Source organism: Ambystoma mexicanum, chromosome 1q (genome assembly GCF_040938575.1).
Source record: "Ambystoma mexicanum isolate Mex_15411 chromosome 1q, UKY_AmexF1_1, whole genome shotgun sequence".
Taxonomy (NCBI): Eukaryota; Metazoa; Chordata; class Amphibia; order Caudata; family Ambystomatidae; genus Ambystoma; species Ambystoma mexicanum.
The window spans coordinates 1209912622-1209938568 of NC_090922.1; the positions used below are offsets into that span (position 1 = coordinate 1209912622).

General features: G+C 47.4%; 1 protein-coding gene across 11 annotated transcripts in view; it reads right to left on the minus strand.

Moving 5' to 3' along the window:
- SGIP1 (SH3GL interacting endocytic adaptor 1) overlaps positions 1–25947 on the minus strand; it is a 1655639-nt gene that overhangs the window by 97862 nt on the left and 1531830 nt on the right. For all 11 annotated transcript variants that reach the window (XM_069641969.1, XM_069641968.1, XM_069641966.1 and 8 more), the window contains one exon: positions 9107–9171. In XM_069641969.1, the coding sequence (XP_069498070.1) occupies positions 9107–9171 (65 nt within the window). The remainder of the gene's footprint in view (positions 1–9106; positions 9172–25947) is intronic.

The window sequence follows — 25947 nt, forward strand, 5'->3', positions numbered from 1 at the left end:
GTGGACAGGATGTCCTGAGATTTAGTGGCATTATCAATCACTTGGGCATAAAAGCATTTTTTTGCTTCAAGAGTAGCTGCCTTATGCACTGTGTGGTCTAGCCAGTAAAGTGAGCAGTTGGATGGTCCGTGTTTTTTCTCAATTTCCTTTCTCTTCACCCAAGCGTGATTTTCAAAACATGTAAACTATTTGTCCAACATTTATTTCCTATAGAACATGGCTTTACCAGTTTGGTTTTAATTGGAGTAAATGTATCAACTGTTTTAGACAAAAAGAAAAATATAAAATGCAATGATTTGATCTGCAGTAACATCGGTGTGTATGGCAGATTCTATATTCGCAAAGTGTGGATTCAGGTGAAGGGCAGAAGGTAATGTTTACCTTTCAATGTGATCCTGGATCTGTCTTTAATAGACATATTAAAAGTACAGAAACAGCATAGAAATTAGTAGCAGGATCCAATCAAATGGTCCTCTGGAAAGAGCCATGAGGTTTGCCAAAGATCTGCTATGGAACACATTCTAGCTTGGGAGCTGTGTCCAAGCCACTAGCCTTATGAAGGTTGGGAGCCAACTCCAATAAATTGTAACACTCACTACAAAACTCTTCGGGGAAGTCATCCACCTCACTGCAGTATGGTGGCTCCAGAACACTGATTCCGATCGCCCTCTTCATCAAATAATTTCTGATATCTTGCAGATCATTTAAGATGGCTGCTGGGAGAGTAATACTAGTGGGATGCTCACGGGTCAAGGTGAGAAATGATTTGTTACCTTGTTAAACCTATCCATCCAGAATTTTCTTTTTTTTTTAAAACTCAATTTTTATTAGATTTTCAAGGAACCAAGAAGACCACATGTAAGAGCATCATAACATTTCAAACTTTTCCAAATCGATTATTCCACCACCCCACCTCCCCCCCTCCAGACCCCTGGTATGCAAGCAATGAGGTTGACCGAACACATTCAGGATACAGGGAGCAGGACTTCCACAATTTTTCCCCACATGCGTCCAAACAGAAATCCTACTTTCCTCATCCGATGGCTTCATACATGTTTTGAAACTATTGGGGAGGGTCCGACTTCGTGGCCACAGGAGTCCCCACATGCAAGTCAGCCCTCCATGTATCTGCTAAAAAATTCCCCCCATTCAAACACCAGGTCGCTCCCCTGGCATTGGAGGGTGGCCGTGATCCTTTCCATGAAGTACATACTTTTCGCCACACTGACCCATTCCCTCTTTGCAGGTAAGGCCTCCCTCTTTCAATGAATAGCCCGGCAAGCTCTAGCCGCCAACTACAAGGAGTGTACCAAGTGGAATGGGTACAAGTGATCCCTCTCTACATCCTCCAGGCCAAAAAGTACCAGCAAGGGCTAAAGTCCTCACGTAACCCCGTCCAGTTCTCTTATCCACACCAACTCCTCCTTCCAATAGATTTGAATCCTACTGCATCCCCACAACATATGCCAGTAGTCTGCTCATATCCCAGATCCAAGCTGAAATGGAGGGCTCGCTCCCAGGAACATCCTAGATAAGCAGACAGGGTCGTATTGCCAGCAGTGTAACAACTTTACAGCATGAAGCTTGTATTGACATGATATGGACACCTCAAAGGCCCTCCTGAACATAGTCAGCCATAACACGTCATCCACTGCCTGCCCTAAATCTCCTTCCCATCTGCCCTGCAACTTCTCGGTATTCCCCCTACCTGTTTCCACCACACCAAGGCACCATATATGTCAGCAAAACTGCCCCCTTCATTTCGCTATGTGTATCCATAATTGTATCCTCTTCTGTCTGCTCCAATCACCCCCTTTAATTGCAAAAAAGAGAACACTGATAGAGATCCAATTCCCCAAAAGTCTCTAATGGATATAAACCGTTGCTTCTTCCAGAATTACCGCACTCTCGTCTAGCTGCCTCGAACGACGGCCGACATCTATACGAGTTCGATATAAACTCCCTTACTGGAGGGGCCCAAATATGGCTCAGCGGAGAGAGCTAAGTGGTCACTCTGGTCATACCCACACACCCTTAGACCATACTTTCCAAATAGTGACCAGTATAGGGTGATCCTGCATCCTCCGAGGGATCCCCCTCCGGTGGTGCCCCGAGCAACCCCCCCACCATACCTGGATGGAGAAAATGGTTATCTATGCCCACCCACTGATATTCAACCCATTCCCTCAGGTGTGGCAACACTACTCCAATCTGGAAGTGCCGAAGGCCCGCCCCCCTTTCCTTTGGAAGTACCAACACGTCACATGCCACCCTCGCTTTTTTCCCCTGCCATAAGAACTTCAATATGCACCTCTTTACATGGAATCATGAACAACTACCGGAAGGACTTGAACTAAGTACAACTTCGGGAGGAGGTTCATCTTCACTGCATTTAAACGGCCCATCCATGACATAGTTAGCTTATCCCAACTTGTCATGTCATCATACAACTGCTCCAAGAGGGGTGGATAGTTGGCCTCATAACCCTTCCAAGTCCCTTGTAAGGTTCACCCCCGGTACCGCAAGGTGCCCTCTGCCAGCTCCATCCCTAAATGGTAGAACCATACACTATTCTCACTTGTCAATCGACCCAGTGGGAACAAAGTCGACTTGCCCTTATTAACCGTAAAATCCAAGTACCCGCCAAACTGCTAAATCAACTCACCCACCACCAGGATCGAGTGCAACGGGTTCCAAAGATGTACTAAACTATCGTCTGCATATAAACTTAATTTATATTCTCGTTCATCCATTCTTATGCCTTCCACCCGAGTGTCTTCCCTTCATTTCTGGGCCAATGCCTCTGGAGGACAACTCAGGGGCAATGTGCTCGCCTTGCAAGCAAGACACCACGGAGCAACACAAGTTCAATTCCTGGGCCCACGCTTAGAAACCTCTGGGTATTAAGCGCGTTACTAATAACCAATCATATCAATGGCTCCATTGATAAGGCAAAAAGAAGTGGGCAAAGGGGACACCCCTGTCTCATACCCCTGCCCAGATCAAACCATCTAGAGAACATCCCATTCACTGCTACACATGCGCGAGGGCCCAAGTACAAAGCCAAAATTCTCCTACGGATCTTAGGATCCAGTCCAAATTTGCACAACATTGCCTCCAAGAAGGCCCAATCAACTCTGTTGAATGCCTTCTACGCGTCACAAGAAAATAACATGGGATCGTCCTCCTTATTTTGCACCCAAGTAATGTTTTCTCATTGTGTCTGCCTCCTATCGTCCCTTTATAAAAACCCAATTGTGCCGAGTACCAGTCTAGGCATATGCCCTTTCAGTCGCGTCGCAATAAGCAGTGTATAGATCTTAGCATCAACACTGAGTAGGGAAATGGGTCTATATGAGCCACACAGGGAAGGATCTTTGCCCTCTTTGGTTAACACAGAGATAAGAGCCCACCCAAATGACCTCGGAGCCCACATGGATGTTAAAATATGGATGAACAATTTCACCATGTGTGGCACCAGCACAGACCCAAAGGTCCTTTAAGACCCCGACATGTACCCATCATCTCCCGGGGCCTTTCCCGGGTGTAAGCAACTTACGTCAAGCGCTACTTCCTCCTCTGTTATAGGACCATCAATAGCCGCCGCCTCCTCCTTTGTCAGGGCCGGTAGAGAGATCCCTGCCAGGTAAGCCCTCCTCCCCTCTGTCTCAGGAAGATAGCTCAGGGGCAACGTGCTCGCCTTGGAAGCAAGACACGGAGCTCCCCAGGTTCGTGCTTAGAAACCTCTGGGTATTAAGTGCGTTATAAATAACCTATCATATCATCCACCTCATCCTCTGTGGCATACAGACCTCCTCTGCCTTTACCACCACAGTCCCATCCAACTTCTTCACCGAAGATATCCATCTATCTGCACTCTGACCCCAAAGGCAGGCAGCCAACAGTGCGTCAGCCTAGTCTCCCTTCTCATAATACAGCTGACGCAAACATTTAAGGTTTCTCACTATCCCACCCTCCTCCAGCAAGTGCAGTTCTTCCCTCTTACCCTTAACTACCTCAACCAATTCTCCAAACCCTTCCACTAAAGTCTGAATACTCTCCTCCAGATCCAGCTTGTATTTATTCACTCCCTCAATGGGGAGTGGATCAGGAGTATTCTGAGACATGCATGTGGAATAGAAATGTGGTAATAGATCTAGGTTTGTGTTTTTACATTCCATGCACCGAGAACTTTGTCCTAAACCATGAAGTCGTTGATTGCTGCACAGCAATGGACAGCAATGGGCAAGCTCATATAGACAGTGTGCTTGTTCTTCTGCATGGTCGGACACATCAAGATGGGATGTTGGAGGAAAGGGCTCTTTGGTGTGGAGGCAGGTGGAGGACTCTGGTACAGATTTCCACATATGTTGTAGGTGTGTGTGCCAAGCGATTATGAAGAGTGCGTTATGGTGGTGGCAGTGCATCTTCCTTCTTCGCATGCTGATCCTCCTACGCTGCCAGTGGCTCGGCAGCCCCTCACCTGCTGCAACATCTTAAAGCGACGCTCACACTTTGGAAGGGTAAGACCTGCATTGTGTCGCATTTTTCGCGCCGTTGCACGCTTATTTTCATTTTTCTAAAAAACTGAAATGTGCTGCTCTGGGGGCCTACGAACTGGCTGGAGTGATCTTTTGTGATTTTAACCCCACACTATGGGTTTCTCGGCTCCTCCTTCAGTGTAAGGCCACTTTGTCACACAGCACATGCACCTTTCCAAGATGGTGGATTTTTCCTTTGTTTTGAGTCGGCTCCTTGCCTGGCCTGCACTCCCTCCCTCCCTCAGTCCCTCCCTCCCGTTAGCAGCCTGGGCTCTCATAGGCCAATCAGGGAAACTGGGAGGCGGCACACCAACTAAGGGTACGCTCTCCCCCCCCGCTCATCCAGTGATGCTGAGTGTGCCCCTAACCCCATTTTTGGCTGCACTTGCATGCTGCTGCAGCCCTGCAACATGGGGTAGGCACCATGTATTTGCCCTTTGATTTGACTTTCGCATCTGTGTGCTGCTGCCACCATGTAACATGGGGTAGGCACCATGTATTTGCCTATTGCTGGGCTCTCGCATCCGTGTGCTGCTGCCGCCTTGCAACATGGGCTAGGCACCATACATGTCCCCACTGACTTGACTATGCATCTGTGTGTTGCTGCCGCCCCGTAACATGGGGTCAGGCTCAATGGATGTGATCACCTGTACTTCTCTTCTGCACGTTGCGTATGATGCTTTAACTTTGCACGTTCCACGTTGTTGTAACTCGCCTATTACGCTTCCTTTTCTGTAACCCAAAGCACTGAAACTAATCTTTTAAGCTTAAGCACCTAGATACCCCAAGGTTTTATGCGCTATACAAATAAACAAACAATACAAGCTCTCTGTGTTCCTGGCTGCTCTGGTCTTTGGGGTTTATTGTGTCTTTGAGAGTTTTTGAGACACTTAATCTCATTCTTATGGGAGCATGTGCTTTGGCAGCTTTTTGGTATGCTGCAGTTGGGTTAGCTGCTGCTATAGGCGCCAGAATGGTGGTGGAGTGGATGTTCCAATGAGCAGGGGTGGCGGTGGAGGAGGGGCTGTCATGGGATGAAGAATGGGCTGCATTTGTTCATTCTTCTGGGATCAATGACATGAAGCGTGGACCGGCCATTGGGAGAGACTTCCTGATGAGGAGTGATAAATGGAAGGGGAGAATGGGCATATGGAAAGTTGATCTCTCTTTTGCAATCTGCTTGGTGGGGACGTCACAATCTGTACAATTAAGTGTCTGGTGAACAAGGGCAGGGGTTGGGGTTTGTCTAGTTGTGAGTGGCTATAGAGGCTGTTTGAGTAGTCCCCTGGAATTCTGGGGTGGGGGGCAATTGGTTGAGCCAAGCTTTGACTTGTGGGTGGTCATGAAAAATGTTAGAGACTAAGAGATCCAGCATGGTGGTGTATGTCTTCATTGCATTTATCGGGCTGGTTTGGAGGGGCCTGGGTGCATGCCTGCTGGGTGCAACTCTGGTGTGGGTCACAGCATCAGGGCTACTGAAGGGAGTGAAGGCCACACTCCGACCTATGGTGGTTGTACCAGGAGGTATTGCCTGGGGGGAGTTTATTTGTATTGGACTCTCTGGCGGTAGGATGAGGGGCTGGCGATGAACCATGGGCTGATGGGGAGTGATCTTTGCTCTCTTTTGGGATGGGGGACATTGTCAGTAATTGCGAATGGTGAAACAGACAGTTACACCCACCTTTGGTGATAGATGAATTCCTGCTACCACCATGATTGGTGGGGAGCCTTGGATCATATGCCTATCAAAGCTTCATTGCAAACTCCTGAGGCCACTCTGCTAAACCAATCCATATTCACACTGATTGGTCCCTACATCAGAGCGTGGGACTAGATCTGTGGAACCTTTTCCAGTACACTCACAGCAATACCTCCAATTTTCAGTCATTATCTCATTCTCTTCTCTTATTACACCCCATAACGTTGGGCTGGCATATTCAGGGCTATTCATATTGACATGAGTCAGCCCTTTTTTGAACTAGCCATACAAGACAGAAAATCACCCTTACAAAGGATGTGACACCAACCCGGATTGACATTACAATCTCTACCAATTTACCAACACTTATTAAATGCCAAAGCTTGTGGTGCACAAATAGGCTTTCCTTGTTGTGGCTTTTGGCTTTCTGGAGTGGGAGGAGCAAATCATGTGCAGGGTTGGATGGTAGCATGAGATGGATTGCAAACTGGTGTTGGGAGCAACAGAGAGGTGTTGGATGGCCTAGAGGTGTTATCTCCCTTCCTGGTTTGAAGGTTGAACCAGTGGTCAGCCTTACCACATGTTACGCTGGGCCAACTGGCCTCCACCAAGCAGGAGTCTGAACATCTGTTGAGAGAGAAAATTTTGTGGTGCTTGGAGCCTGTAAGTTGAGCCCGGGATCAATCTTGAACAGCTGTGAGGGAGCAGATGGAGGAATATATGACCATAGCATGTTCACGTAGGAGGATCTACAATTGTTCACTTTTACATGCTATTTTATGGCTTGGCTTCATTACTTCAGTTTGTGCTCTTAAATCCGATTAAACCATGGTTAGACTGCAGAAAGTGTGATACAAAGTCTTATCTTGATATCTTTCATACCTGTCATCACATGGGTCTTGCTTTTTGCACACACTGCTATCTCATTCTTGTCTAGCTGGCTGTTGGATGGTTGGGTAGTGTTCTGGTGCATGGGGCCACGAGATAACATATTTAACGCCTTGTGACAATGCACCTTAGTTCACCCAGGATAATGCATGAGGAGGATAATGTAGCACAGGATTTAGGCCAGATGCTGGCCTTGGTTGTATCAGCACGATCTGAAGTCTTTATGCAAGAACAAGGACATTGTGATCAAGGGATCCTCCCACATCCAGGAGTAAAAAGCTCAGCATTTACGCAATTGTGTCAGCTGAACGTTGGCAACCCAACTGCCCTTTGAATCAACTATAATCACTTCTCACGCAACCTATTCTTGACTGGCCCACAAATGGCCTCCAGGCTTGGCAGTTCTTTCAATTACCACTCTGCAGTTTTGACCAGTGGAACAAATTTAAAGATGATCCCTGGTTGAAAAGCCAGCAGAATTTAACTGGGTGACTTCAAGCCCACCAGCCAACCAAACTTTATGTCACTTTGAATGCATAATTGCAAACATGATCAGAATATACCTCCTTTTTCCAATCCAGACTTCTGTTCCACCTTAACTGATCCAGACACATCCAGGACATCACAAGCATTCCTTTTCCATGGTACATAAACCCCTCCCATTAACTGTTGTTCTTGCATGTACTTTCCCATCCTCTTATCTTTCCTAACTCCTTTTCTTCTCGATATTAAGGCCTGGGCACCCTGGGCCGGGGTCCAACATGCCAGGTTCCAGCCAAGCCAGGTACGTTGAGACCACTAAGGTGGCGATTTGGTGCATTATGAAAGTCTCATAACAAACTAGCATTTTGAAAGGGTTGGATATTCTAGGTAGGCGGTGGCACCTAACAGGACCGAGGTGAGAGGCAACGGCTTTAATGCATGAAGGCGTAGCCAGGTGGTGCTGCGGCAGGGCAGATGTGTGGTTTCGGTCCAAAGAGGCAACTCTGCCGGCTTTAAGTGGAGTGGGTCCCGACTCCGCCACTGGCACCAGAGCTTAAGCTGCTGGCGCTTTGGCATAGAGGTCCAGCATCTGCTGCCAAAAAGAATCCAACTCCTGTGGTACAGAGTTCTGAGTGAGGACCTTCAATGTAGGTGCTGATTCCGAAGTGGTATCACTGGAGCAAGAAGGGTGACTCCACTTTCTGGAGGAGAATAAAGAATGATGGTTGGAGTAGCCACTAGGATAGCAGGACCTCTTCCTATGTTTATTATCCTTGTGATCTAAAGAGCACTCCTCCATGTGCGATTCAACCCTGGCTTTCTTGGACTCAAATCCAGAGGACTTTGAAGGTACTTTTATTCCACCTCTGTGTAAATAGATTAAGAGATTAGAGGCATGCTGGTGCAGGGTTCTTGAGTGGATAAACTGACGTAAGCTGCAGGCCTCCATTACATGGTGCTCCCTAATGTAGCAACATCATACCTTGTGAGGCGCAGACACTGACATTTGCCTCCCACAGATCGAGCAGGGCTTCAAGACAAAGCTATCAAAACTATGTGGTGTTCCAGAAACGTTGCGAGTACGAAGAAAAAAGGAAATTGTGCCATGGGGTGCAGCGGTATATGTAGCATCAGCGTGCACAAAGACACCCATAGTGATGGGAAAAGGTTAGAAACTGTGGGAAGGACGCCATTAGAAAGAATATTTATCAGGTTTCCCCGATTCAAAAAGAATATGTAATTGTGAGATGCAATGTTAAGGGCTTGCAAGGTAGAATTAAACTAGTTTGGGGGTTGATGTTTATGGTGGTGTGGATTTTTATTACAAATACTAAATAATGGCAGTCATAAAAACAAACCAAATAGAAAAAAAATATTTTTGCCATTGGAATGGCTGAGAGCAAGATAGTTAGAAAATGCAAGAACATTCTTGACTTAATGTAAGCTATATGCCCCTTTACTTTGTAGAATGTCAAAATAGTTATGCAGAAATTACCTCCGTTTTCAGATTTTTGGGATATTTCAGGAAGCTTCCACAGTATTCGCTGCTGCTCAGCACTCCTGTTAATAGATTAAAAGTACAGATGTAACACTAGTGATGTAAGCATACTGCAGAACTCACATTACTGTCACAAAGCAACAACCTATATGTCTGCCCAGGAACTAACCGCTTGCTTCCATTAATTTCATATTTTATTTGATAGCAACACTGTAAGCAATTTAATACCATTGGGTAAAAAAACGGGTGTGTTAAATGTGCCATTTACTTCTTAAATATACATACCAAATTAATGTATTCATTATTTTTAATTTCTATGCACTTCCTTTCAATTCCACATTCCATCTCTGTGAAAAATGTATTCTGAAAGATATACTACATTAAATCATTAGCTTTGTACATTTGCTGTTACAAACTCATTAAATAGATTAAATATTAGCTTACATCACATTCAAAAGGAGATGAAAATGGCAAAATCAGCCATCATAAGGTATGCTTCAAAGTCTTCAATACTGCAAACTGGAAATGTTAGGTATTACTACATAGAGTACGTTAGCTTCCTCCCACAAAATACTTTGAAAATGTCTGACGCAGTAAATTGAATAGGATTATGGTAAAAGATTGTGAGGAACCAATATACTCAATTTCGAACCTTCCGCAAGCTGGACTGACCAAAATGGATGTATTCCATGCCTGTAGACTATGCAATAGTGCTTAGCAAAAGTGTGTGAAGAATCGTATGTAGGAGCTGGGCAGGTTCCCAAAAAGGGAACATGAAGCCAAGCATGACATTGCCCACAGAGGTTAGTCTTCAAAGAATAGGAGCATGTGTGTATTTCCTCTCCTGCGGCGAGCAGTAAACACTTCCTGTGCCACCGTAAAGACACTTGGTGTTGCTAAGAGACCAACAAGCAGAGTAGTAAAATCAAACTCTTCCTTTCCCACTAAAGGAACAAGTTACTTACCTGTAACTGTTGTTCTCCAGCATGGGTCTGGCATGGATTCACATGCTCATGAATATTCCCCGTCGTCAGGCTGGGAATCCTCGGTAAAGAAAAAAACAGTATCAGTTTCGTTTCTGATCTGTCTTTCGTAGTAGCAACCAATCACTGATCTCTGCGTCATACTGACCACAGCCAATGACTGCCCTCTACCTAAGCCCTGCCTCTGGCAGCCATCTTCAGATTTTTACCGCACGTTCAAGTGTTGGGATCCTCGTGCTATTGCTCTCGAGCGTTAGTGCTATTTTTTCACGTTTTTTTTCTCAAAAACTTCGATTTTTCGGTCAAAAGAGCCTCAAGCTCCACCGTTTCTTCATCCGGTCAACAGGGACCCGTGTCAGATTCGTCTATGCCCCTCAAGGGTGAAGATTTAATCGAGCCACGCTTTTGGAGGACTCCAGAAGTTTCTCAGGCCCATCTCGGACATGGCGCAGGAGAAGGGAAGCTCGACGCCCGGAAAGCTGTTCAGGGTCTGCCCTGGATGCCAGCTTCAGAATGTCTTTAAGGAGGACGAACACTCCTGTTGTCTGTACTGCCTACATGAGGACAAGACGCACGTGGAGAAGGACTGTGCGTTTTGCAGCAATATGTCGGAGCGGACCATGAAGGACAGCCATCAACGTCTCGCCAACTGGCTGGAAGGGAAGAGCCCGTCAGGCGAGAAGAAGAAGAAATCCAAGCGGTCTTCTAAGACCTTTGAGGACGCCCCGGCGACGGGGGTCCAACACAAGGCCAAGCACCGCGAGTCCACTGGCACCGGGAGCGCCGAACGGTCGGGCTCTACGGGCGCCAGGCAGGTCGCATCCTCCCCTGTTTGCCTCCAAAGGTTCCGGCGGCGGATTTTCCTGACGACAGGGAATATTCATGAGCATGTGAATCCATGCCAGACCCCATGCTGGAGAAATGTACCTTCCCCGAGATGGACATAGATGGGTGCCTGGAACTACATATCCTGGAAGTCGAAGCATACCACCCACCCCTTTCTGTAAGGGCTTTGAAGTACTGAGTAAACACCTTCAGTCCCTTCTTTTTGAGAAAGAATAGGTGGTCACAGACAGACTCATGGCCCAAGAACATGCTTCAAACACCAGACGTTCCAATTCCCTAAACAGGAACCTGTTATAGGACACCTTAATGGATAAGTTGTGTAACCGCAGGATGTCATTAAGGGGCGAGGGTGAGAGCTGGTGGGTCATAAGGCAGGTGATTTGTGAGGGCTGCTTCAGGAATGAGAAGTAGTACTGAGACAAATCTAAGCTCAGGACCCGCTGGTCCAAGTTAATCTGCCAATACATTAATCCTGCTTCCAACGTGTGTCAAATGTATGGTAACAATGCAGCAGATGTGAAGCAGCCACAGGCAGAGCCTTTACCCTTTCATAAGCAAAAATGCTGCTGCAGAGGCATTTGGGGCAGTCGGTTCGTTTACTGAATGAGCAGTCATGAGAGAGAGGAAGGCTGAATCAGAGTAGTAATAGTCAAACGGTCTATGGTTTCTGCAGTAGCCCTGCATTTTTTGTTACATTTCTCCAGAGATTCATATTCCTTTTTATTATAACTGAGTGGTCTATCACAAATGCATATCAAGTAAATTGGTTTAGACATCCAACATCAATCTAGATGTATTCATATGGGTATGAAAACTCTGATACCCTTTCAAGGGTCGCTGCATGAGGTTTAGGTATTGAAAATATATTGAATCATCTAGTCACCTAGGATATAACCACTGAATGCCATTTCAGATGCACAGTGAGATGTCATGCTAGTTATTAAGTTTATATATGTGTACTAATAGCATTGGTAGTGAAGAGTATCGGACCCTCAACTTGAAAAAAGGAAGCTGCCTTGTTAGGTGGGATCAAGCAGCTCCACCACAGCTCTACCTTTTTTTTTTTTTTTACATTTCAACAGGGTGGGGGCACCGCAAAGATTGACTTGTGGAAATCGGTCTCATGAACCAAATATTGATCTGGTGGTCACAGCAATTCTACAGCTGGGTATTAACGCCTCTGCCAGTGCTAGGCTTCTTTTATTAAGATAAGGCTGGATCCCAGGTTTTTTGTGATCATACTGTGTGATGCATTTCCTCAGGAGTGGGTGGCTTTGCTGTGATCTTTCTTAGAATCTTATTTCTATTGTATCACAGTGTTAACTCCTGTAAAGTGAACAGTAGTGCATGGAGGATGAAATAATAGGATGCCTTTCAGAGTAGAATTTTGCGCCTTCCAGTCTGGCCCCCACCTCGGAACCATATGTAAAGTGATGTTGACTGCTATGATCCCAATAGCTGTGGCATCACAAAATAAGAACCATGTTTAAGGGCCCACAAACGCAACAAGAGTTCAATAGTCTTTGTGAATGCCTATGTTAATGCCACACTTGGCCAGCAATAGCAAAACCCCAAAAACAGCTGGCAATGGGCACAACATGCTCACACCCTTAACACAGAACTTGAAAACCACCTATTATGTATACACAGCCTTAGCGATAGTCTGACATTTAGAGACAGCTCCATAAAAGTCCCAATCTAAGAAGCCTAGCATATCAATAGCCAGACGTAATGGTTTAGATTGGCCAGGTTTGGATGAAGAATCCAATACATGGAACATAATGTGTACACCACATAAAGAAGCATTCACGTAGGACAGATTTACAGGTCTAGAAGCCATCAATGCCATATCCTACTTGCCTTGTCAGGAATGACTAGGATGATAGTGGCGGTGCACATTTTTAAACAGCATAGGATGAGAGGAACAGACAGAAGGCCTACACAGATTGATGAGTCAATACACAACCACAACAGCTGCCAGAGTCCTCTGACTGATGAGGAAAAACAAGGAATGTGTGCACATCTTTGTGGTAGCAAAACAAATAACTTGACAGTGACCCATAATTTGCAAAGATGGTCTCTTGACCCATCTTGCTCAGGTCATCTGCAAGAATGTCGATTTTCTCAGCCAGATGGGTCCCAGAGAAGGCCTTCTCTCTGGACACAAATTCAGATGGACGGTCTCTTTACAGAAGGAAAGTATCAACACTGCTGGTCGTGATAATGCTTTGCTTTTGTGCTGTCTTATGCTCCACAGGCACTTCCCCCTGCATGGTTGGGAGGAAAGCAACAGTTTGATATCCCTCAGTTCAGAGATTGAAGATCTTGCTTCTGAACCGAACAGTGGCCACTGCTTGAGAGATCGCACAGATACGCTCCACAAACTGAAAGGGAGGCCTACGTCACCAGAATCCACTGCGGCTATGACAGACAAAATGTCTCTCTACAAAGTAAATTAAAGGAAAAAGCAAACGCCTACAGATCTTGATACACCTTCCCAGGAAATACAAGCCCTCTTCTAGAAATGGGACGACTACAAACACTGGGTTTATGGCAGGGGCTGAATCCACGACACAACCTCTGGTAATAAGACCAGAAGATCCATTACCTATGCTTAGCATTATGCCAAGCATCAGGGTTGACAGTCCTCAGTACAGAAAAGCAAACATACTGTGTTTTTTACATTTAACAATTGTTGCCTATCCCAGTCATTTTGTTAGGCCTGTTCCATGCCCAATGGCAGCAGAAAGCAGCAGGGCTTCTGGGAACAGGAGCCAACAACTTTCACTTTATGTAAGAGCATGTAATGGTGTAATAGAACAGGCCTTAAAATGTGTATTCGCCATAAGTCATTGGCTAGTGATAATGGACTCTTGTGATGAGTAAATTATAAGTAACTCACCGTAGTGACTAACGTACTCTTAATCCCTTTCCTCCATATTGCATGGGCGTCCCTTCCAAGGGACGGGAGACAGTGTTTTCCACCAGAAAAAACCTTCTTCCCCTTTAAATATATAGGTGTGCGGGGGTGCAGCCCTGGGAGAATGCGCTGCCCTTACTCCGCCCTCCAGCACCACACCTCAGTCCCCATAGACGAGTCGACAATAGATTAACATAGCCTAATGACACAAGTTTTATTGTATTGGGGGGAGGGGGGTTTGGGACGTATGGAGGAAAGGGGACTAAGAGTACATTAGTCACTATGGTGAGTAACTTATAATTACCCTTACGTCCCCTCACCTTTCCTCCATACTGCATGGGTGATTACAACTGAGTGTAGCCCCAGGGTGGAGAGGAGACCCTCCTTCAGCAAAAAGGTTTCCAAGAACCGCCTATTCGAAAGCCGCGTCTGATCTAGAGCCGGCATCCAAACAGTAGTGCTTGCAGAAAGCCGAAGGGGTGGCCCATGTGGCCACCCTGCTTATGACCTGCCAGGGGACATGCAGCTGGAATGTGATGGCCATTGCCTTGGCTCGGTTCGCGTGAGCGTGCATATTGGCCGGCAGTGGTTTATGCAGACCTTCATACGCTTCGTTGATGTCTGAGACCATCCAACAGGCTATGGAGGTCTTGGAGGACCGATATCCCAGTGTTGCTCCGCCGAAGATGATAAAAAAGTGCATCCGAATTGTGGAAGCCCCTGGTTCTGTCTAAGTAGAATTTCAGGGCACGCCTGACATCCAGGCAGTGCAGAACTTTCTGTGCCTCGTCCTTGGGCTCAGCAAAAAACGTATGCAGCACTATTTCTTCGTTCGGATGGAATACAGAAGGCATCTTAGGTAGGAATGCTGGGTGTGTCCGCAGATCTACCTTATCCCTGTGCTTTGCTCCTAGCGCCCTGTATGATCTGAGACATTAGATTAGCCTGAGACAGGCTGAGGTGTCAGTGTGACCTGCTCACGAACCACGCTGCAAGGGCTAGTTTCTGTGGTGCAGGGTGAATGACCCTGCTGCACCAGAAGATTTGCTGGGTCCGTCGGAAGGTGAATGGGAGGTCTCTCTGAGAGGTTGAGCAGCTCCGAGAACCATGGCCTGGCTGGCCACCATGACACTGAGTTGGCGAGACTCCTTGAGTTTGCTCATCACCCTGTATATCAGCGGCGTGGGTGGGAAGGCGTATGCTGTCATGCCGTTCCACTGAATCTGAAATGCATCGCCCAGGGAGTCAGGGCCTTGCCCCTGCCAGGAGGCGAACTGTTGGAACTTCCTGTTGTCCCAGGAGGCAAAGAGGTTCACTTGGGGGTTTCCCCATCGGCTGAAGATCTCTTGCAGTACGAGGTCGTTGAGCTGCCATTCGTAATTGTCCCCGCCCAGCATGCTGAGCCTGTCTCCAGGTTGGAATCACCCGGAAGGTGGACAGTCGTGAGGTATATGTTGTACTCCAGGGCCCATTCCCACATGATATAGTTTATTTATGCAGCGCCTATACACAATGTGTTTCAAAGCGCTTCAAGGCAAGGGAGGGAACAAGTGAAAATACAATGACATTCTTACAGGCCATGAACAGTAAGGATATGAAATTAACTATCGTAGTCGGCCTGACGACATTTCAGATAGTGCAAGAGCTAAAACATACATAAGAAAGGGAGGGACAGAGTGGTAAGTAAATGGAAACAGACAGGCAACTACCGTACTAGGTCCGACGACATTTCTGGTAGAGCCGGAGAAAAACAAAAGGTGAGGGAGAGGGGTGCAGAAAGGGAGGGGGATGAACAAAACAAGCAACTATCGTACTAGGCCTGACAACATTTCAGATAGTGCGGGGGGGGGGGGGGGGGAGACGGTAAGGGGATGGCGGAGCGACAGACGAGGTTGCTATCATACTAGGTCCAGGGACAATTCTGATAGAGTAAGTGCATAGAAGAAAGTAAGGGGAGGAGGGGAGGAGAAAGGAAAAGGGAGAGGGGAGGAGAGAACAGAGTAAGCAGTCAAAAAGAGTGGAGAAGCAAGAGGGGAGAGCGAATACAATTGCAGAAGTCAGTAACACAATGTTGCAAGCCAGGATACAAGATGAAGGTGGGAACAGCATGATTCAGGGCCACCATGAGTACAAGATGCAAAGGAAGTGCAGCATGAGAGTTCAGAAAGGGTGACGCACAGTGAATATGAAGTCCATAAAAGTAAAATCCAGCATTGGCCACAAGAAGGTGATGGTGAAACCAGAATGTATCAGGACAGACTCCTGTGTGCAGGAAGGGGGGAGGGCACAAGGGAACACCACGCGGGGGTCAGAGAGGATGGGGATGCCCTGTGGGGAAAGAGGGTGTAAACACATGTTGGAGCATGCTTACCTGCTGTCTTAGCAGGGGGTCTGACCCTGGATCCTCCTGGTCTAATCAGGTCCAAACAGGAATTGCACTTTTCTTTGACTGCCCTTCGCTTTGGACGCCTGGGCGAGAGATGCCCTTGATCTAAGAGTTAAGCGCAGGAAGGAAGAGACAGGGCTAAAAAGGTAGGTGGGGCTTAGGCCAGGTGACCTAGATCCACTTACACCTGCTCCCCAGCTGCAAAGGAAAAGAGGCTGGAGGGCTCCTTAAGTAGGGAAAAGAGCGGCAAGCAGGAAGGCACCAGGTGGCCGGGGCTTGCTAAGTGGTGAAAAAGAGCGGCAACCAGGAAGGCAGCGGGTGGGCGGGGCTTAGGCCAGGTGACCGAGATCCACATGCTGACTGCCTGTCTGCACAGTGTAGGAGACCTGATACCCCCCTGCTTGCTGACATAGAACATGATGGTCGAGTTGTCTGTCTGAATGAGGACGACCTTGCCCTCGATAACCGGAAGGAAGGCTCTGAGCGCTAGCCAGATCGTCTTCAGTTCCAACCAATTGATGTGTTACTCCTGCTCCTGCCGGGTCTAGGTGCCATGGAAGCAGTGGTTGTCCAGGGTGGCCTCCCATCCCTCAAGAGAGGAGTCCGTTTTGATGGTGACTTGTGGGATAGGTTGCCACAAGGGCTTGCACGTCCGCAGGTTGCAACCCTTGGACCACCAAGTGAGATCTGGGTGAAGAGAAGAGGAACGATGATCATCTCCGCCTGAGAGCCCAGTTCCTGGTTCCACGATGCTGCAAAGTGCAGCTGTATCCTCCTCATCCTGAGTCTTGTGTGGGGAAGGGCCAATAGGACCGCTGCCATGAGACCCAGTAGGTGTTGGTACCACCAGGCCAAAGCCACTTCTCTGCTGAGGAAGTCCGCAGTGGCCCTCTTGATGGCCGTGATCTTGTCCTCCGAAGGAAAAACACTCTCTGAGCCTGTGTCTCAAATGAGCCCCAAGAAAGTCAGGGTCTGTGTAGGCTGCAGCTGCGACTTCTTGAGATTGAGCAAAAAGCCCAGATCGTGAAGTGTGTTCATGAGGGCGTGAGAGGTGCGGTGCACCGCTTCCGGAGATGAAGCCCCGACGAGCCAGTCGTCGAGGTACAGATAGATGTGGTGGCCCTGAGGAGGGCCGCCACAGTATTCAGCCTAGTAAAGACCCTGGGGGCCGAGTTGAGGCCAAAGGGAAGCACCTTGTATTGGAAATGGTAGCCCATGATCCTGAATCGTAGAAAAGAAAGAAGAGGCTGCCAGATCGGGACGTCTAAGTACACGTCCTTCAGATCCAGGGAGCACATGCAGTTCCCACTGCACAATGTCTCTGCTATTAAAACTGGTGTAACCATTTTGAATATTTGTAGAGGTGGGGAAGAGGTTGAGGGTGGCAAGGTCCTTTCACTTATCTACTATCAGACCCACTCCATTGGCACATCCACTAGCGCCACCATGTCCAACCAGAAGCAAAAAAAGTATTACGGTAGAGAAAATCATCCCCGCCCTGGATCAGCCCCGGATCATGAGGCCTACCCTGTTCCTCAGGCCGAGGCCTGATAGGCGTTTCGCCTTCCGCGGATCTGCCGGTAGAACTGCGTAAACAACTCGGTAAAAGAACCTTCTGTTTCCTCAGCACTGTCACCGGTGGATCAACTGACCCATCGGCCTGCCGGCCGGTAGCTGATATAGCCACGGTACTCGTGCTGCTATGAGGCCCCGAGTGGTCCCTCCCGCACAGGTGAGTCCTTGGGAAGGAGTATCCCTTGCGGGGTGCGCTGGAAAAGAGCGGCCTTACCTTGGGCTTGGATCGATGATAGACGAATTCCTTTAGATCCTCTGGAGGATATCTCTGGAAGAGCTCCCTGCACCTGGCTAGTCTGTTCTTTAGAGACCTCGAGGAGAGTGCATTGCACGCGGTACAAGCTTGCCAGCCGTGGTCTGGGCAAGGCAACGTAGGCAGAGGGCATTGGGGTCTTTAGTTGGAAAGAGCCCGTCGCAGGATGCACACCTGCTGAACCCTGTAGAAGTCGACATGCGCCGGGGAGGAGCGTGACGCCGGAGGACCGAGTGCCTGAATGATAAAAAGACAAAAAGACAGAAGAGAAGTATCCGCGCGTGGGATTACATGGCCGAAGCCAAACCCAGGAGCGCTGGTGAATTCGCCCCGTTCCTGTCGACGCAGAAAAGGGTACTGAGGTGTGGCACCAGAGGGCGGAGTCAGGGTAGCACATGCTCCCAGGCAGCACCCCAGCGCGCCTCTAAATTTAAAGGGGAAGAAGTTTTTTTCTGGTGAAAAAGGTTCTGTCTCCCGTACCTTGGAAGGGACGCCCATGCAGTATGGAGGAAAGTGGACGGGACGTAAGAGTAAGAACTGTGTACCATGTGTATATGGAGAACTGAGAGGGTGAGTGACATGTTATGCCTTGCTAGTAATGTGCAGACATTTTTATTTCTGTACGAGAACACTTTGGACAATTGGTCTACCAAAATGGCATTTTGCATGCGAGTATACTGGATTTGTTATGGTGATGTATACTGTGCACCACTGCCATTTGCATGGTCACCAGGCCCTCTAGTGCTCTGTAAAGTAGGAGTCGGTTTCTTAGGGTGGAAAGAGGGATGAGATGTGTTGCGCTCAGCTGTTAATGTGTGTAGAAACAGGAGTAACTGGTGTCTGTGCCGGTGTGCTTTCTTGGTGTGCTTTGTTTTCAGCACTGGTGCATATTGTTTCCAGATGGAGGACCTCCAGTGCGCAAGTCGTTGTGGGTTTGTGGCATTGTAGGGGCTTATAACTTGGTTTGAGAAAGATGTGCCATGTGAGGGTGTTTAGCTGGCAGCTTTTCTAGTAATCTGGGGTATGTGTGGCAAGCGTATGGTGAGGTCACTGGGACTGAGAAAAGGAGATGTTTAGTACGTTTGGGATATCGAAGTTGTGGATAATACCTGGGTACAGAGTTATGCAATTTCTTCTCATTTCTTATTTTTATTCACTTATTTTACTTTGGGGTGCTCACCTTTTAGTGGGAATAGGGATGTGTTTCAGAAATTCAACAGAGTTGGATTTACATTAAGGGTGTGGAGGGTAGAAACTCTAGAATTATTGTGGTGGACATCTAGTCTTACAGTTAAGGAAGGTTTAAGCTACTTACCTGTAATTATTGTTCTCCAACAAGGTTCTGGCATGGATTTACATGCTCATGAATATTCCCCGTTGTTAGGGTGGTAATCCTCGGTTTCACTTTCACTTAAAAACTGTACTTCTCCTCTAAACCTTCACTGGGTCATACTGCTCCCATCCAATGACAGTCCTCTCCCTAAGCCCCTCCTCTGGAAGCCATCTTCGGATTTGTTAAGCACGTTAAGTGGCAGTACAACCAAGAAGAGCTGCAGAGTGGTCAGAGAGAGGGTTTGTAACTTAAACCATCTCCAGCATTGGGTCTGGCATGGAATCACATGCTCATGAATAACAAATACGTAGCAGTACAACATTACACAAGACCTGGAGTTGGCAAGGCTCAACAGAAGCAATTCACTCTTACATCTGGAATAGGCTCACCTCAGGCAAACAGGTTGCATAGCACTGCTTGGCCAAAACTCTGGACTCCTCCCTGGAATCCCTGTTGATGCACTAGAACTTCATGAAAGTGTGCACAGACCTCCACGTAGCAGCCCTGCAGATGTCGAGCAGGGGCAAAGCAAACAGGAATGCCGTTGTAGCAGCGATCGCTTTGGTGGAGTGGATTCTCGGACGGCCGGGCAGCGGTTAGTTCACCAACCGATGACAGTGCGTGATGCAGCCAGAGAGCCACCTGCAATGGAAGCCCAGGACAAGGCCTTCCCATGGTTCACACGACCAAACTTCACAAACAGTTGTGAAGTCTTCTGAAAACCTTTTGTGCACACTTCAGGGCAGGAGCAACATCCAGCAAGTGCAAGACCCTTTATGCTGGAGACGAAGGTTTCGGGGGGGAAAAAACAGTATCATCAAAGGCTCGTTGAGGTGGAATTTCCAACTAAACCTTCGGCCTGAAAGAGGGGTGCGTAAGCAGCACCACCCTTGATTTGCAGAATGTCGGGTATGGTTTCTTGCAGGATAGGGTATGGATATCCACAAGGAAAACAGTTTTCTACAAGAGAACTGGAGTGGGGCCTGATGCAATGGCTTGCCATGAGCCTCGTCAGAACCATGTTGAGTTCCCACCCCAGGGCAGGAGCCTTCACCGTCGGGAAGGATCTGAAAAGTCCTTTCAGAAACTCCTTGACGAGCTGGTGGGACCAAAGTGTAGATCTTCCTGGTTTAGCATGAGATAGCCATCAGATGTACCTTGATGGAGGTGTGCGCCAGTCCTGCCTTGGCCAATGATTGCAAATATTGAAGGATCTGTGGGGCCGTGACCCTCAGAGGTAATCTTCTGTGACCAGCACCATGTAGCAAAACGCTTCCACTTGTGACCGTAGAACTTCAAGGTAGACAACGCCCTGGCCATTGGTGAGAACCTCCCGGCGGTCAGCTGGCGATGCACAACCTCCAAACGCTAGAGCTGCAGGAGCTCCTCCCCAGACTCCTGGTGGAACCTGCTGGCGAACTTCTGGCACTTGGAGTTTACCGCCGTCGCAAACAGATCGATCTGGGGTCTGCCCCACTTTTATTTTTTAAACTTTACTTTTTGTTTTTTTCAACAAATTAACAAACCAAACTGCACCATATAGAATTTATCCCCGAATCTCTCGCCCACTTCCTCTCCCAACCCCCTCAATGCCATCAGTCTCTGCTACTGTGGAGTGTCAACAGTTTGTATCTTGCCGGTGCTACTCTTTTTATCCTGGAGGCTCTCTGGAGTTTGAGCTTGGTGTTGGGGATTGAGAAGAGGAGGTGTCTGCGGTCGATAGCAAGTATGAAATGTAAGGGCCCCAGATGTCTGGGGGGGGGGGGAGGGGCACGCGTGCAGTGGTAGTGTCTTTGTGAAGTCTGTTTCCACGTCTTGACAGTAGGTCACATCTTTTTGCCATCTTTGTAGAGTTGGAGGGGGTCCACGACCCCATGAGCATGCAATTCTTCTTGCCAGGACCAACAGGCGACCCGTCAGCTTACGGACGGATGATGGCAGTGGTCTGGTTAGGCCGCGGAGAGTTAGGGTGGGATCAGGAGCCAGCTGTTCACCAATGATTGCAAAGGTTTTTTCGAGCACTTGAGTCCAGAATTGAAAAATTCTTGGGCAAGACCAGGCTAGGTGTACAAAATCTGCTTCTGTAGCCCCACAGCGGTCGCATGTTGCCAAGATTGTTGGCCGTTGTGTGTGGAGTTTCATTTGTGTGTGATGCACCTGATGCAGGTAATTGAAGTGAGTTTGTTTATAACTGGTGTTGAGAGATACCTTCTGAGTTTGTTGTAGAATGTAGGTCCAATCGTCCGTTATTAGGGTCTTCAGGGCTTTCTCCCATCTCCTCCTGGGCTTTACAAGAAGGGGGGTCGTGTCAGCTAGGAGAGTTTTGTATATCTTTGATACCAGCTTGCCTTCTCCCTGTGCCTGTATCACCCCATGGAGTAGTTGCCATCTGGGTGGTTGACTTGGAAAAGTGGTGAAGTTGGTTTGGAGTGCGTGGCGTAGCCGGAAGCAGATAAACAGGTCTAGAGCGTTTTCTTTGGCTTGCTGAGGGGTTAGGAATATGCCTTCTGGAAACAGATCTCCCAATGATTTGATTTGCATTTTATCTGTCCATTGTAGGTAAATCTTTTCAGTGGTTAGGGGTATTTCCGGTATAAATCTTGCTAGAAGTAAAGGGGGAAAACCTGGTTTGAGTGTCATATTTTAGTGCGATTTTCTTCCAGATCGCGTAGGTGACCTGTACAATATTAAGTGTATTATGTGGGACCTGTAGCTGGCCGACGGTGATTGCCTTAAGGAGATAGGGAGTTTCCAGCGCTCTTTCGACCTGGACATGTGGTCTGTTAAAGTGCGTAGTGTACCAATGTCTGAGAAACTGGGCTTGTGCTGCCCAGTAGTAGCGTTCGATGTCCGGGAGTGCTAGGGCCCCCTTTGCCAGCGGTTGGATGAGCGTTGCATATGCAACTCTTGCCACCTTGCCTGCCCATAATAGTTCAAGAACCATGCTTCGGATGCGTTGAAGGAATTGCTGTGTTAGTAGGATTGGGATGTTTGCAAACAAGTACAGGATTTTGGGCAGAATTACCATCTTGACCAGGGAGACACGTCCCCACAGCGAGAGCGGGAAAGTTCCCATCTATTTATTTTGTTCCGTAGTGTTTCAACAGTTGTTCCATAGTTATCTCGCATAATGTCGTGATGGGATCTGGACAGGAAGATTCCCAGGTATCTTACTTTTGTGTGTTGCCAGTGGAATCCAAAGTAGTCGGCGAATTCTTCGATGTTTGCGGTCAGAGGTAAAATGATTGAGTGATTAATCTTCAGTCCTGAGAAATTGCCAAACTTGATTACCACTCTCATTATTGGGTTCATATTCTCTGCCAGGTTATTTATGAAGAGGGCCACGTTATCAGCATAAAGGGATATTATTAGTTTGTGGGGTCCGAGAGATGCTCCTTTACCTAGGTGGTCCGTCCGTAGCTCCGAAGCCAGGGGTTCCATCACTAGCACAAACAGTATGGCCGACAATGGGCATCCTTGTTTCATCCCTCTCTTAAGGTCTATGTCAGCTGATTTCTTGTTCCCCAGGATGATATTGGATGTCAGGAGTTTGTATAAGAGAGCTATTAACTTTAAGAAATAGTTGCCTAGACCCAAGCGTTTCAGTATGGCGAACAGGAAAGGCCATTGGATGGAGTCAAAAGCCTTTTCGGAATCGAGAAGCACAACTGCTGCCTGGCACTCTGGGTTGATCGCCTCCATGACTCCAAACATTCTTCTTATTCCGAATGTTGTGTTGCAGCCAGGTACAAAGCCTGCCTGGTCGGCCAGCACCAGGCCAGGCATCATGGGGAGCAACCTAGAAGTGAGTATTTTCGCTAATATTTTGTTGTGCAGATTAATTAGTGAAACTGGTCTGTACGATGCGCAGTCTTCTGGGGGTTTTCTGGGTTTGTGTAGTAGGATGACGTTTGCTTTACGAAGGGATGGTGGCAGTGTTCCGGTGGCAAGTGCCTCCTCGTAAGTTTGCAGAAGAAGTGGTGCCAGCATGTGAGTGAAGTGTTTATATAATTCACCCGTTAAGCCATCAGGCCTTGGGGCTTTGGTGTTAGGGAGCCCTTTGATTGCTTCTAGAATTTCTTCTAATGTGATGGGCTCGTTGAGTGGTTCTCGCAGTTTGGTGGATACCCAATAAAGTTCAATATTTTCGAGATAGTGAGCTAGGCCAGATGGATTGGTGGAGTAACTTGCGTCATAGAGCTTTTGGTAGTATATGCAAAAGGTCTCAGTAATCTCTTCTTCTGTGTATACCAGTGTGCCATGTTGGTTTCGGATCCTTTCCACCAGGGTTGGTTTCCTTTCGGCAGCTACTAGTTGGGTGAGGAGGTCCCCAGGCTTCTGACCCTCGCCGTATTGACGCACTTTATGACCTCTGGCTAATAATTTTATTTCTCTTTCTGCCTTGGTTTTAAAATTTTCTAGCTCTTCTTTTAGGGCTGCTTGGGAGTGATGGTTGTTGGACGCTGTGAAATCCTGTTTGAGTTCTTTCAGCTTGGCTTCGCTCATGTTCAGAATTCCGTTCTCTTTTGTCAAGCATACCCCCCTCACGTAACATTTCAGCGTCTCCCAGAGTATCCCGGCCGATGTGACCGAGCCTTGATTAGTTTCGATGAAGGCATTTATTTCTGAACGCAGTTCTTCTGCGAAGACCTGGTTTGGAGGGAGCCTGGTTTAAATCTCCAGTGTGACCCGCCCTTTCTATTGTCCATCGCCGTGCATTCCAAGGTGACCGCTGAATGGTCGGAGAGGGTTCTTGGCAGGATTTGAGTTTGTCCCCAGTGAAAATGACCTTGAGAAGACACTAACAGTCGAGCCGCGAGCTTATGTTGTGGACCCACGAATGAAAGGAGTATTCGCGGTTCTTCCAGTGCTCGTGTCTCCAGAAGTCAATGAGATTGTATGCATTGCAGATCTCTCTGATCTGCATGCTTGCCTTGGAGGGGGGTTGGGGGGTGGGCTTGTCACACCGTGAGATTTGTCGTTTTGGGGTTCTAGTTGTCTATTTAGATCTCCTCCCCAGATGATCGTGGCTGACTTTGTGCTCATGAGGTGTGTCAAAATTGTTTGGGCCATAGGAGTTCACTAGCGCAATTTCTTTTCCCTCTAGGATCCCATGTATCATGAGGGCTCTGCCGTCTGGATCTTTGTCATCTGAAATGAACTTGAACTGTGTTTTTTTGTCGATCAGGATAGCGACTCCTCTGGCAAAGTTACAATATGATGAAAAATATCTGTGACAACCCCATTCACGGGCCCAGCTACTTTGTGTTGGGGAGAAGGTGTGTCTCTTGTATCAGAGCCACATCATCTTGTGTCTCCTGAGGTATTGGGAGATTTTCCGTGTTTTAGCAGCCGATTTCCTTCTTTAATGTTCCACGTGGCTAGATTGAATGTGGCATGTAGTTCTTATCTCTACATCGATGTTCCTCATTGTCGTTTGTTGGTGTGATAGTGAGTGGTAACTTTCCTTTGTCTAAAGCTTGTTGACATTTGGTTACCTAATTTTCAGATGAGATTTTTGAGCGGTGGCATCGTTGGGCGGCGGGCGTGTATTTCTTCCCTCCCTCTCCCGGGCAACCCCCAACCTGCCTGACATTCCCCCCCCCCTATTAACTTGAGTCAAACTGAGTGCCGTGCCTGGGGCGCTAGGACCCGCCCATGGACAGTAATTAGCTCCCAAGTAAAACTGTTTGGTGTTGCGTTCCGGAGTGTAGTTTTCAATGTGTACGTTTTCTAAGAAGGAATTTGCTTCCTCCGGTGAGGTGAAGAATTGGGTCTTACGTTCATGTTGGACTCTTAGTTTTGCTGGAAACAGCATGGAGTATGACATTTGGTTGTCCATCAGATGTCTTTTGACTCCTGAGAAGGATCTCCATAGGGATTGGACGGCTGTTGAGAAGTCGGGGAAAAGTTGGATGCTGTCGAATTGGAGGTCTTCCTTTTTTTAATTATTATTATTATTAATGTTCTGTTTGGTAATACAAACCTTTCATTATATCATTTACAAAATGAGAAAGTTGACATTTATGTTTTTGATTCTCAGAAATTGCTATTGTTCATGATCGCAGTCCAAAATTTAATTACTGTTAAAATTAGGTTCTTATGTCCTTTTAAGAGATGGGCCCATCATTTCCTGTGTGTTCATCTGTTTCTGTGAAATTTTGAAGTCGTCCTTGAACAGGTTTCTTTTATCCGTCAAAGCCTGGCATGCCATGATTACATGGAAGAGAGTCTCTCTAGTGTTGTCAATCTTACAAAACCGACAATCTGTGGTCATTGTGGTTGGATGTTTTATGTTAGATAGGTAATCGCGGGTCGGTAATATATTTAGGTGTAAGCGTAGGAATAGCTCTCGTATTGATCGTTCTGGAAAGCATGCTAAATATGGTGGTAGTTCGTTAAGAGCTCTTGATTCTATTGCACAGTTCAAAGCTTGTTTGTATTTTGATTGTTCCTCTATTGTTTTGATCCAATCGTTTTGCTGAACTCTTCTTTTAGTATATTGTGGTCTATTTATCAGCATGTATTCGCTAATGTCTTCG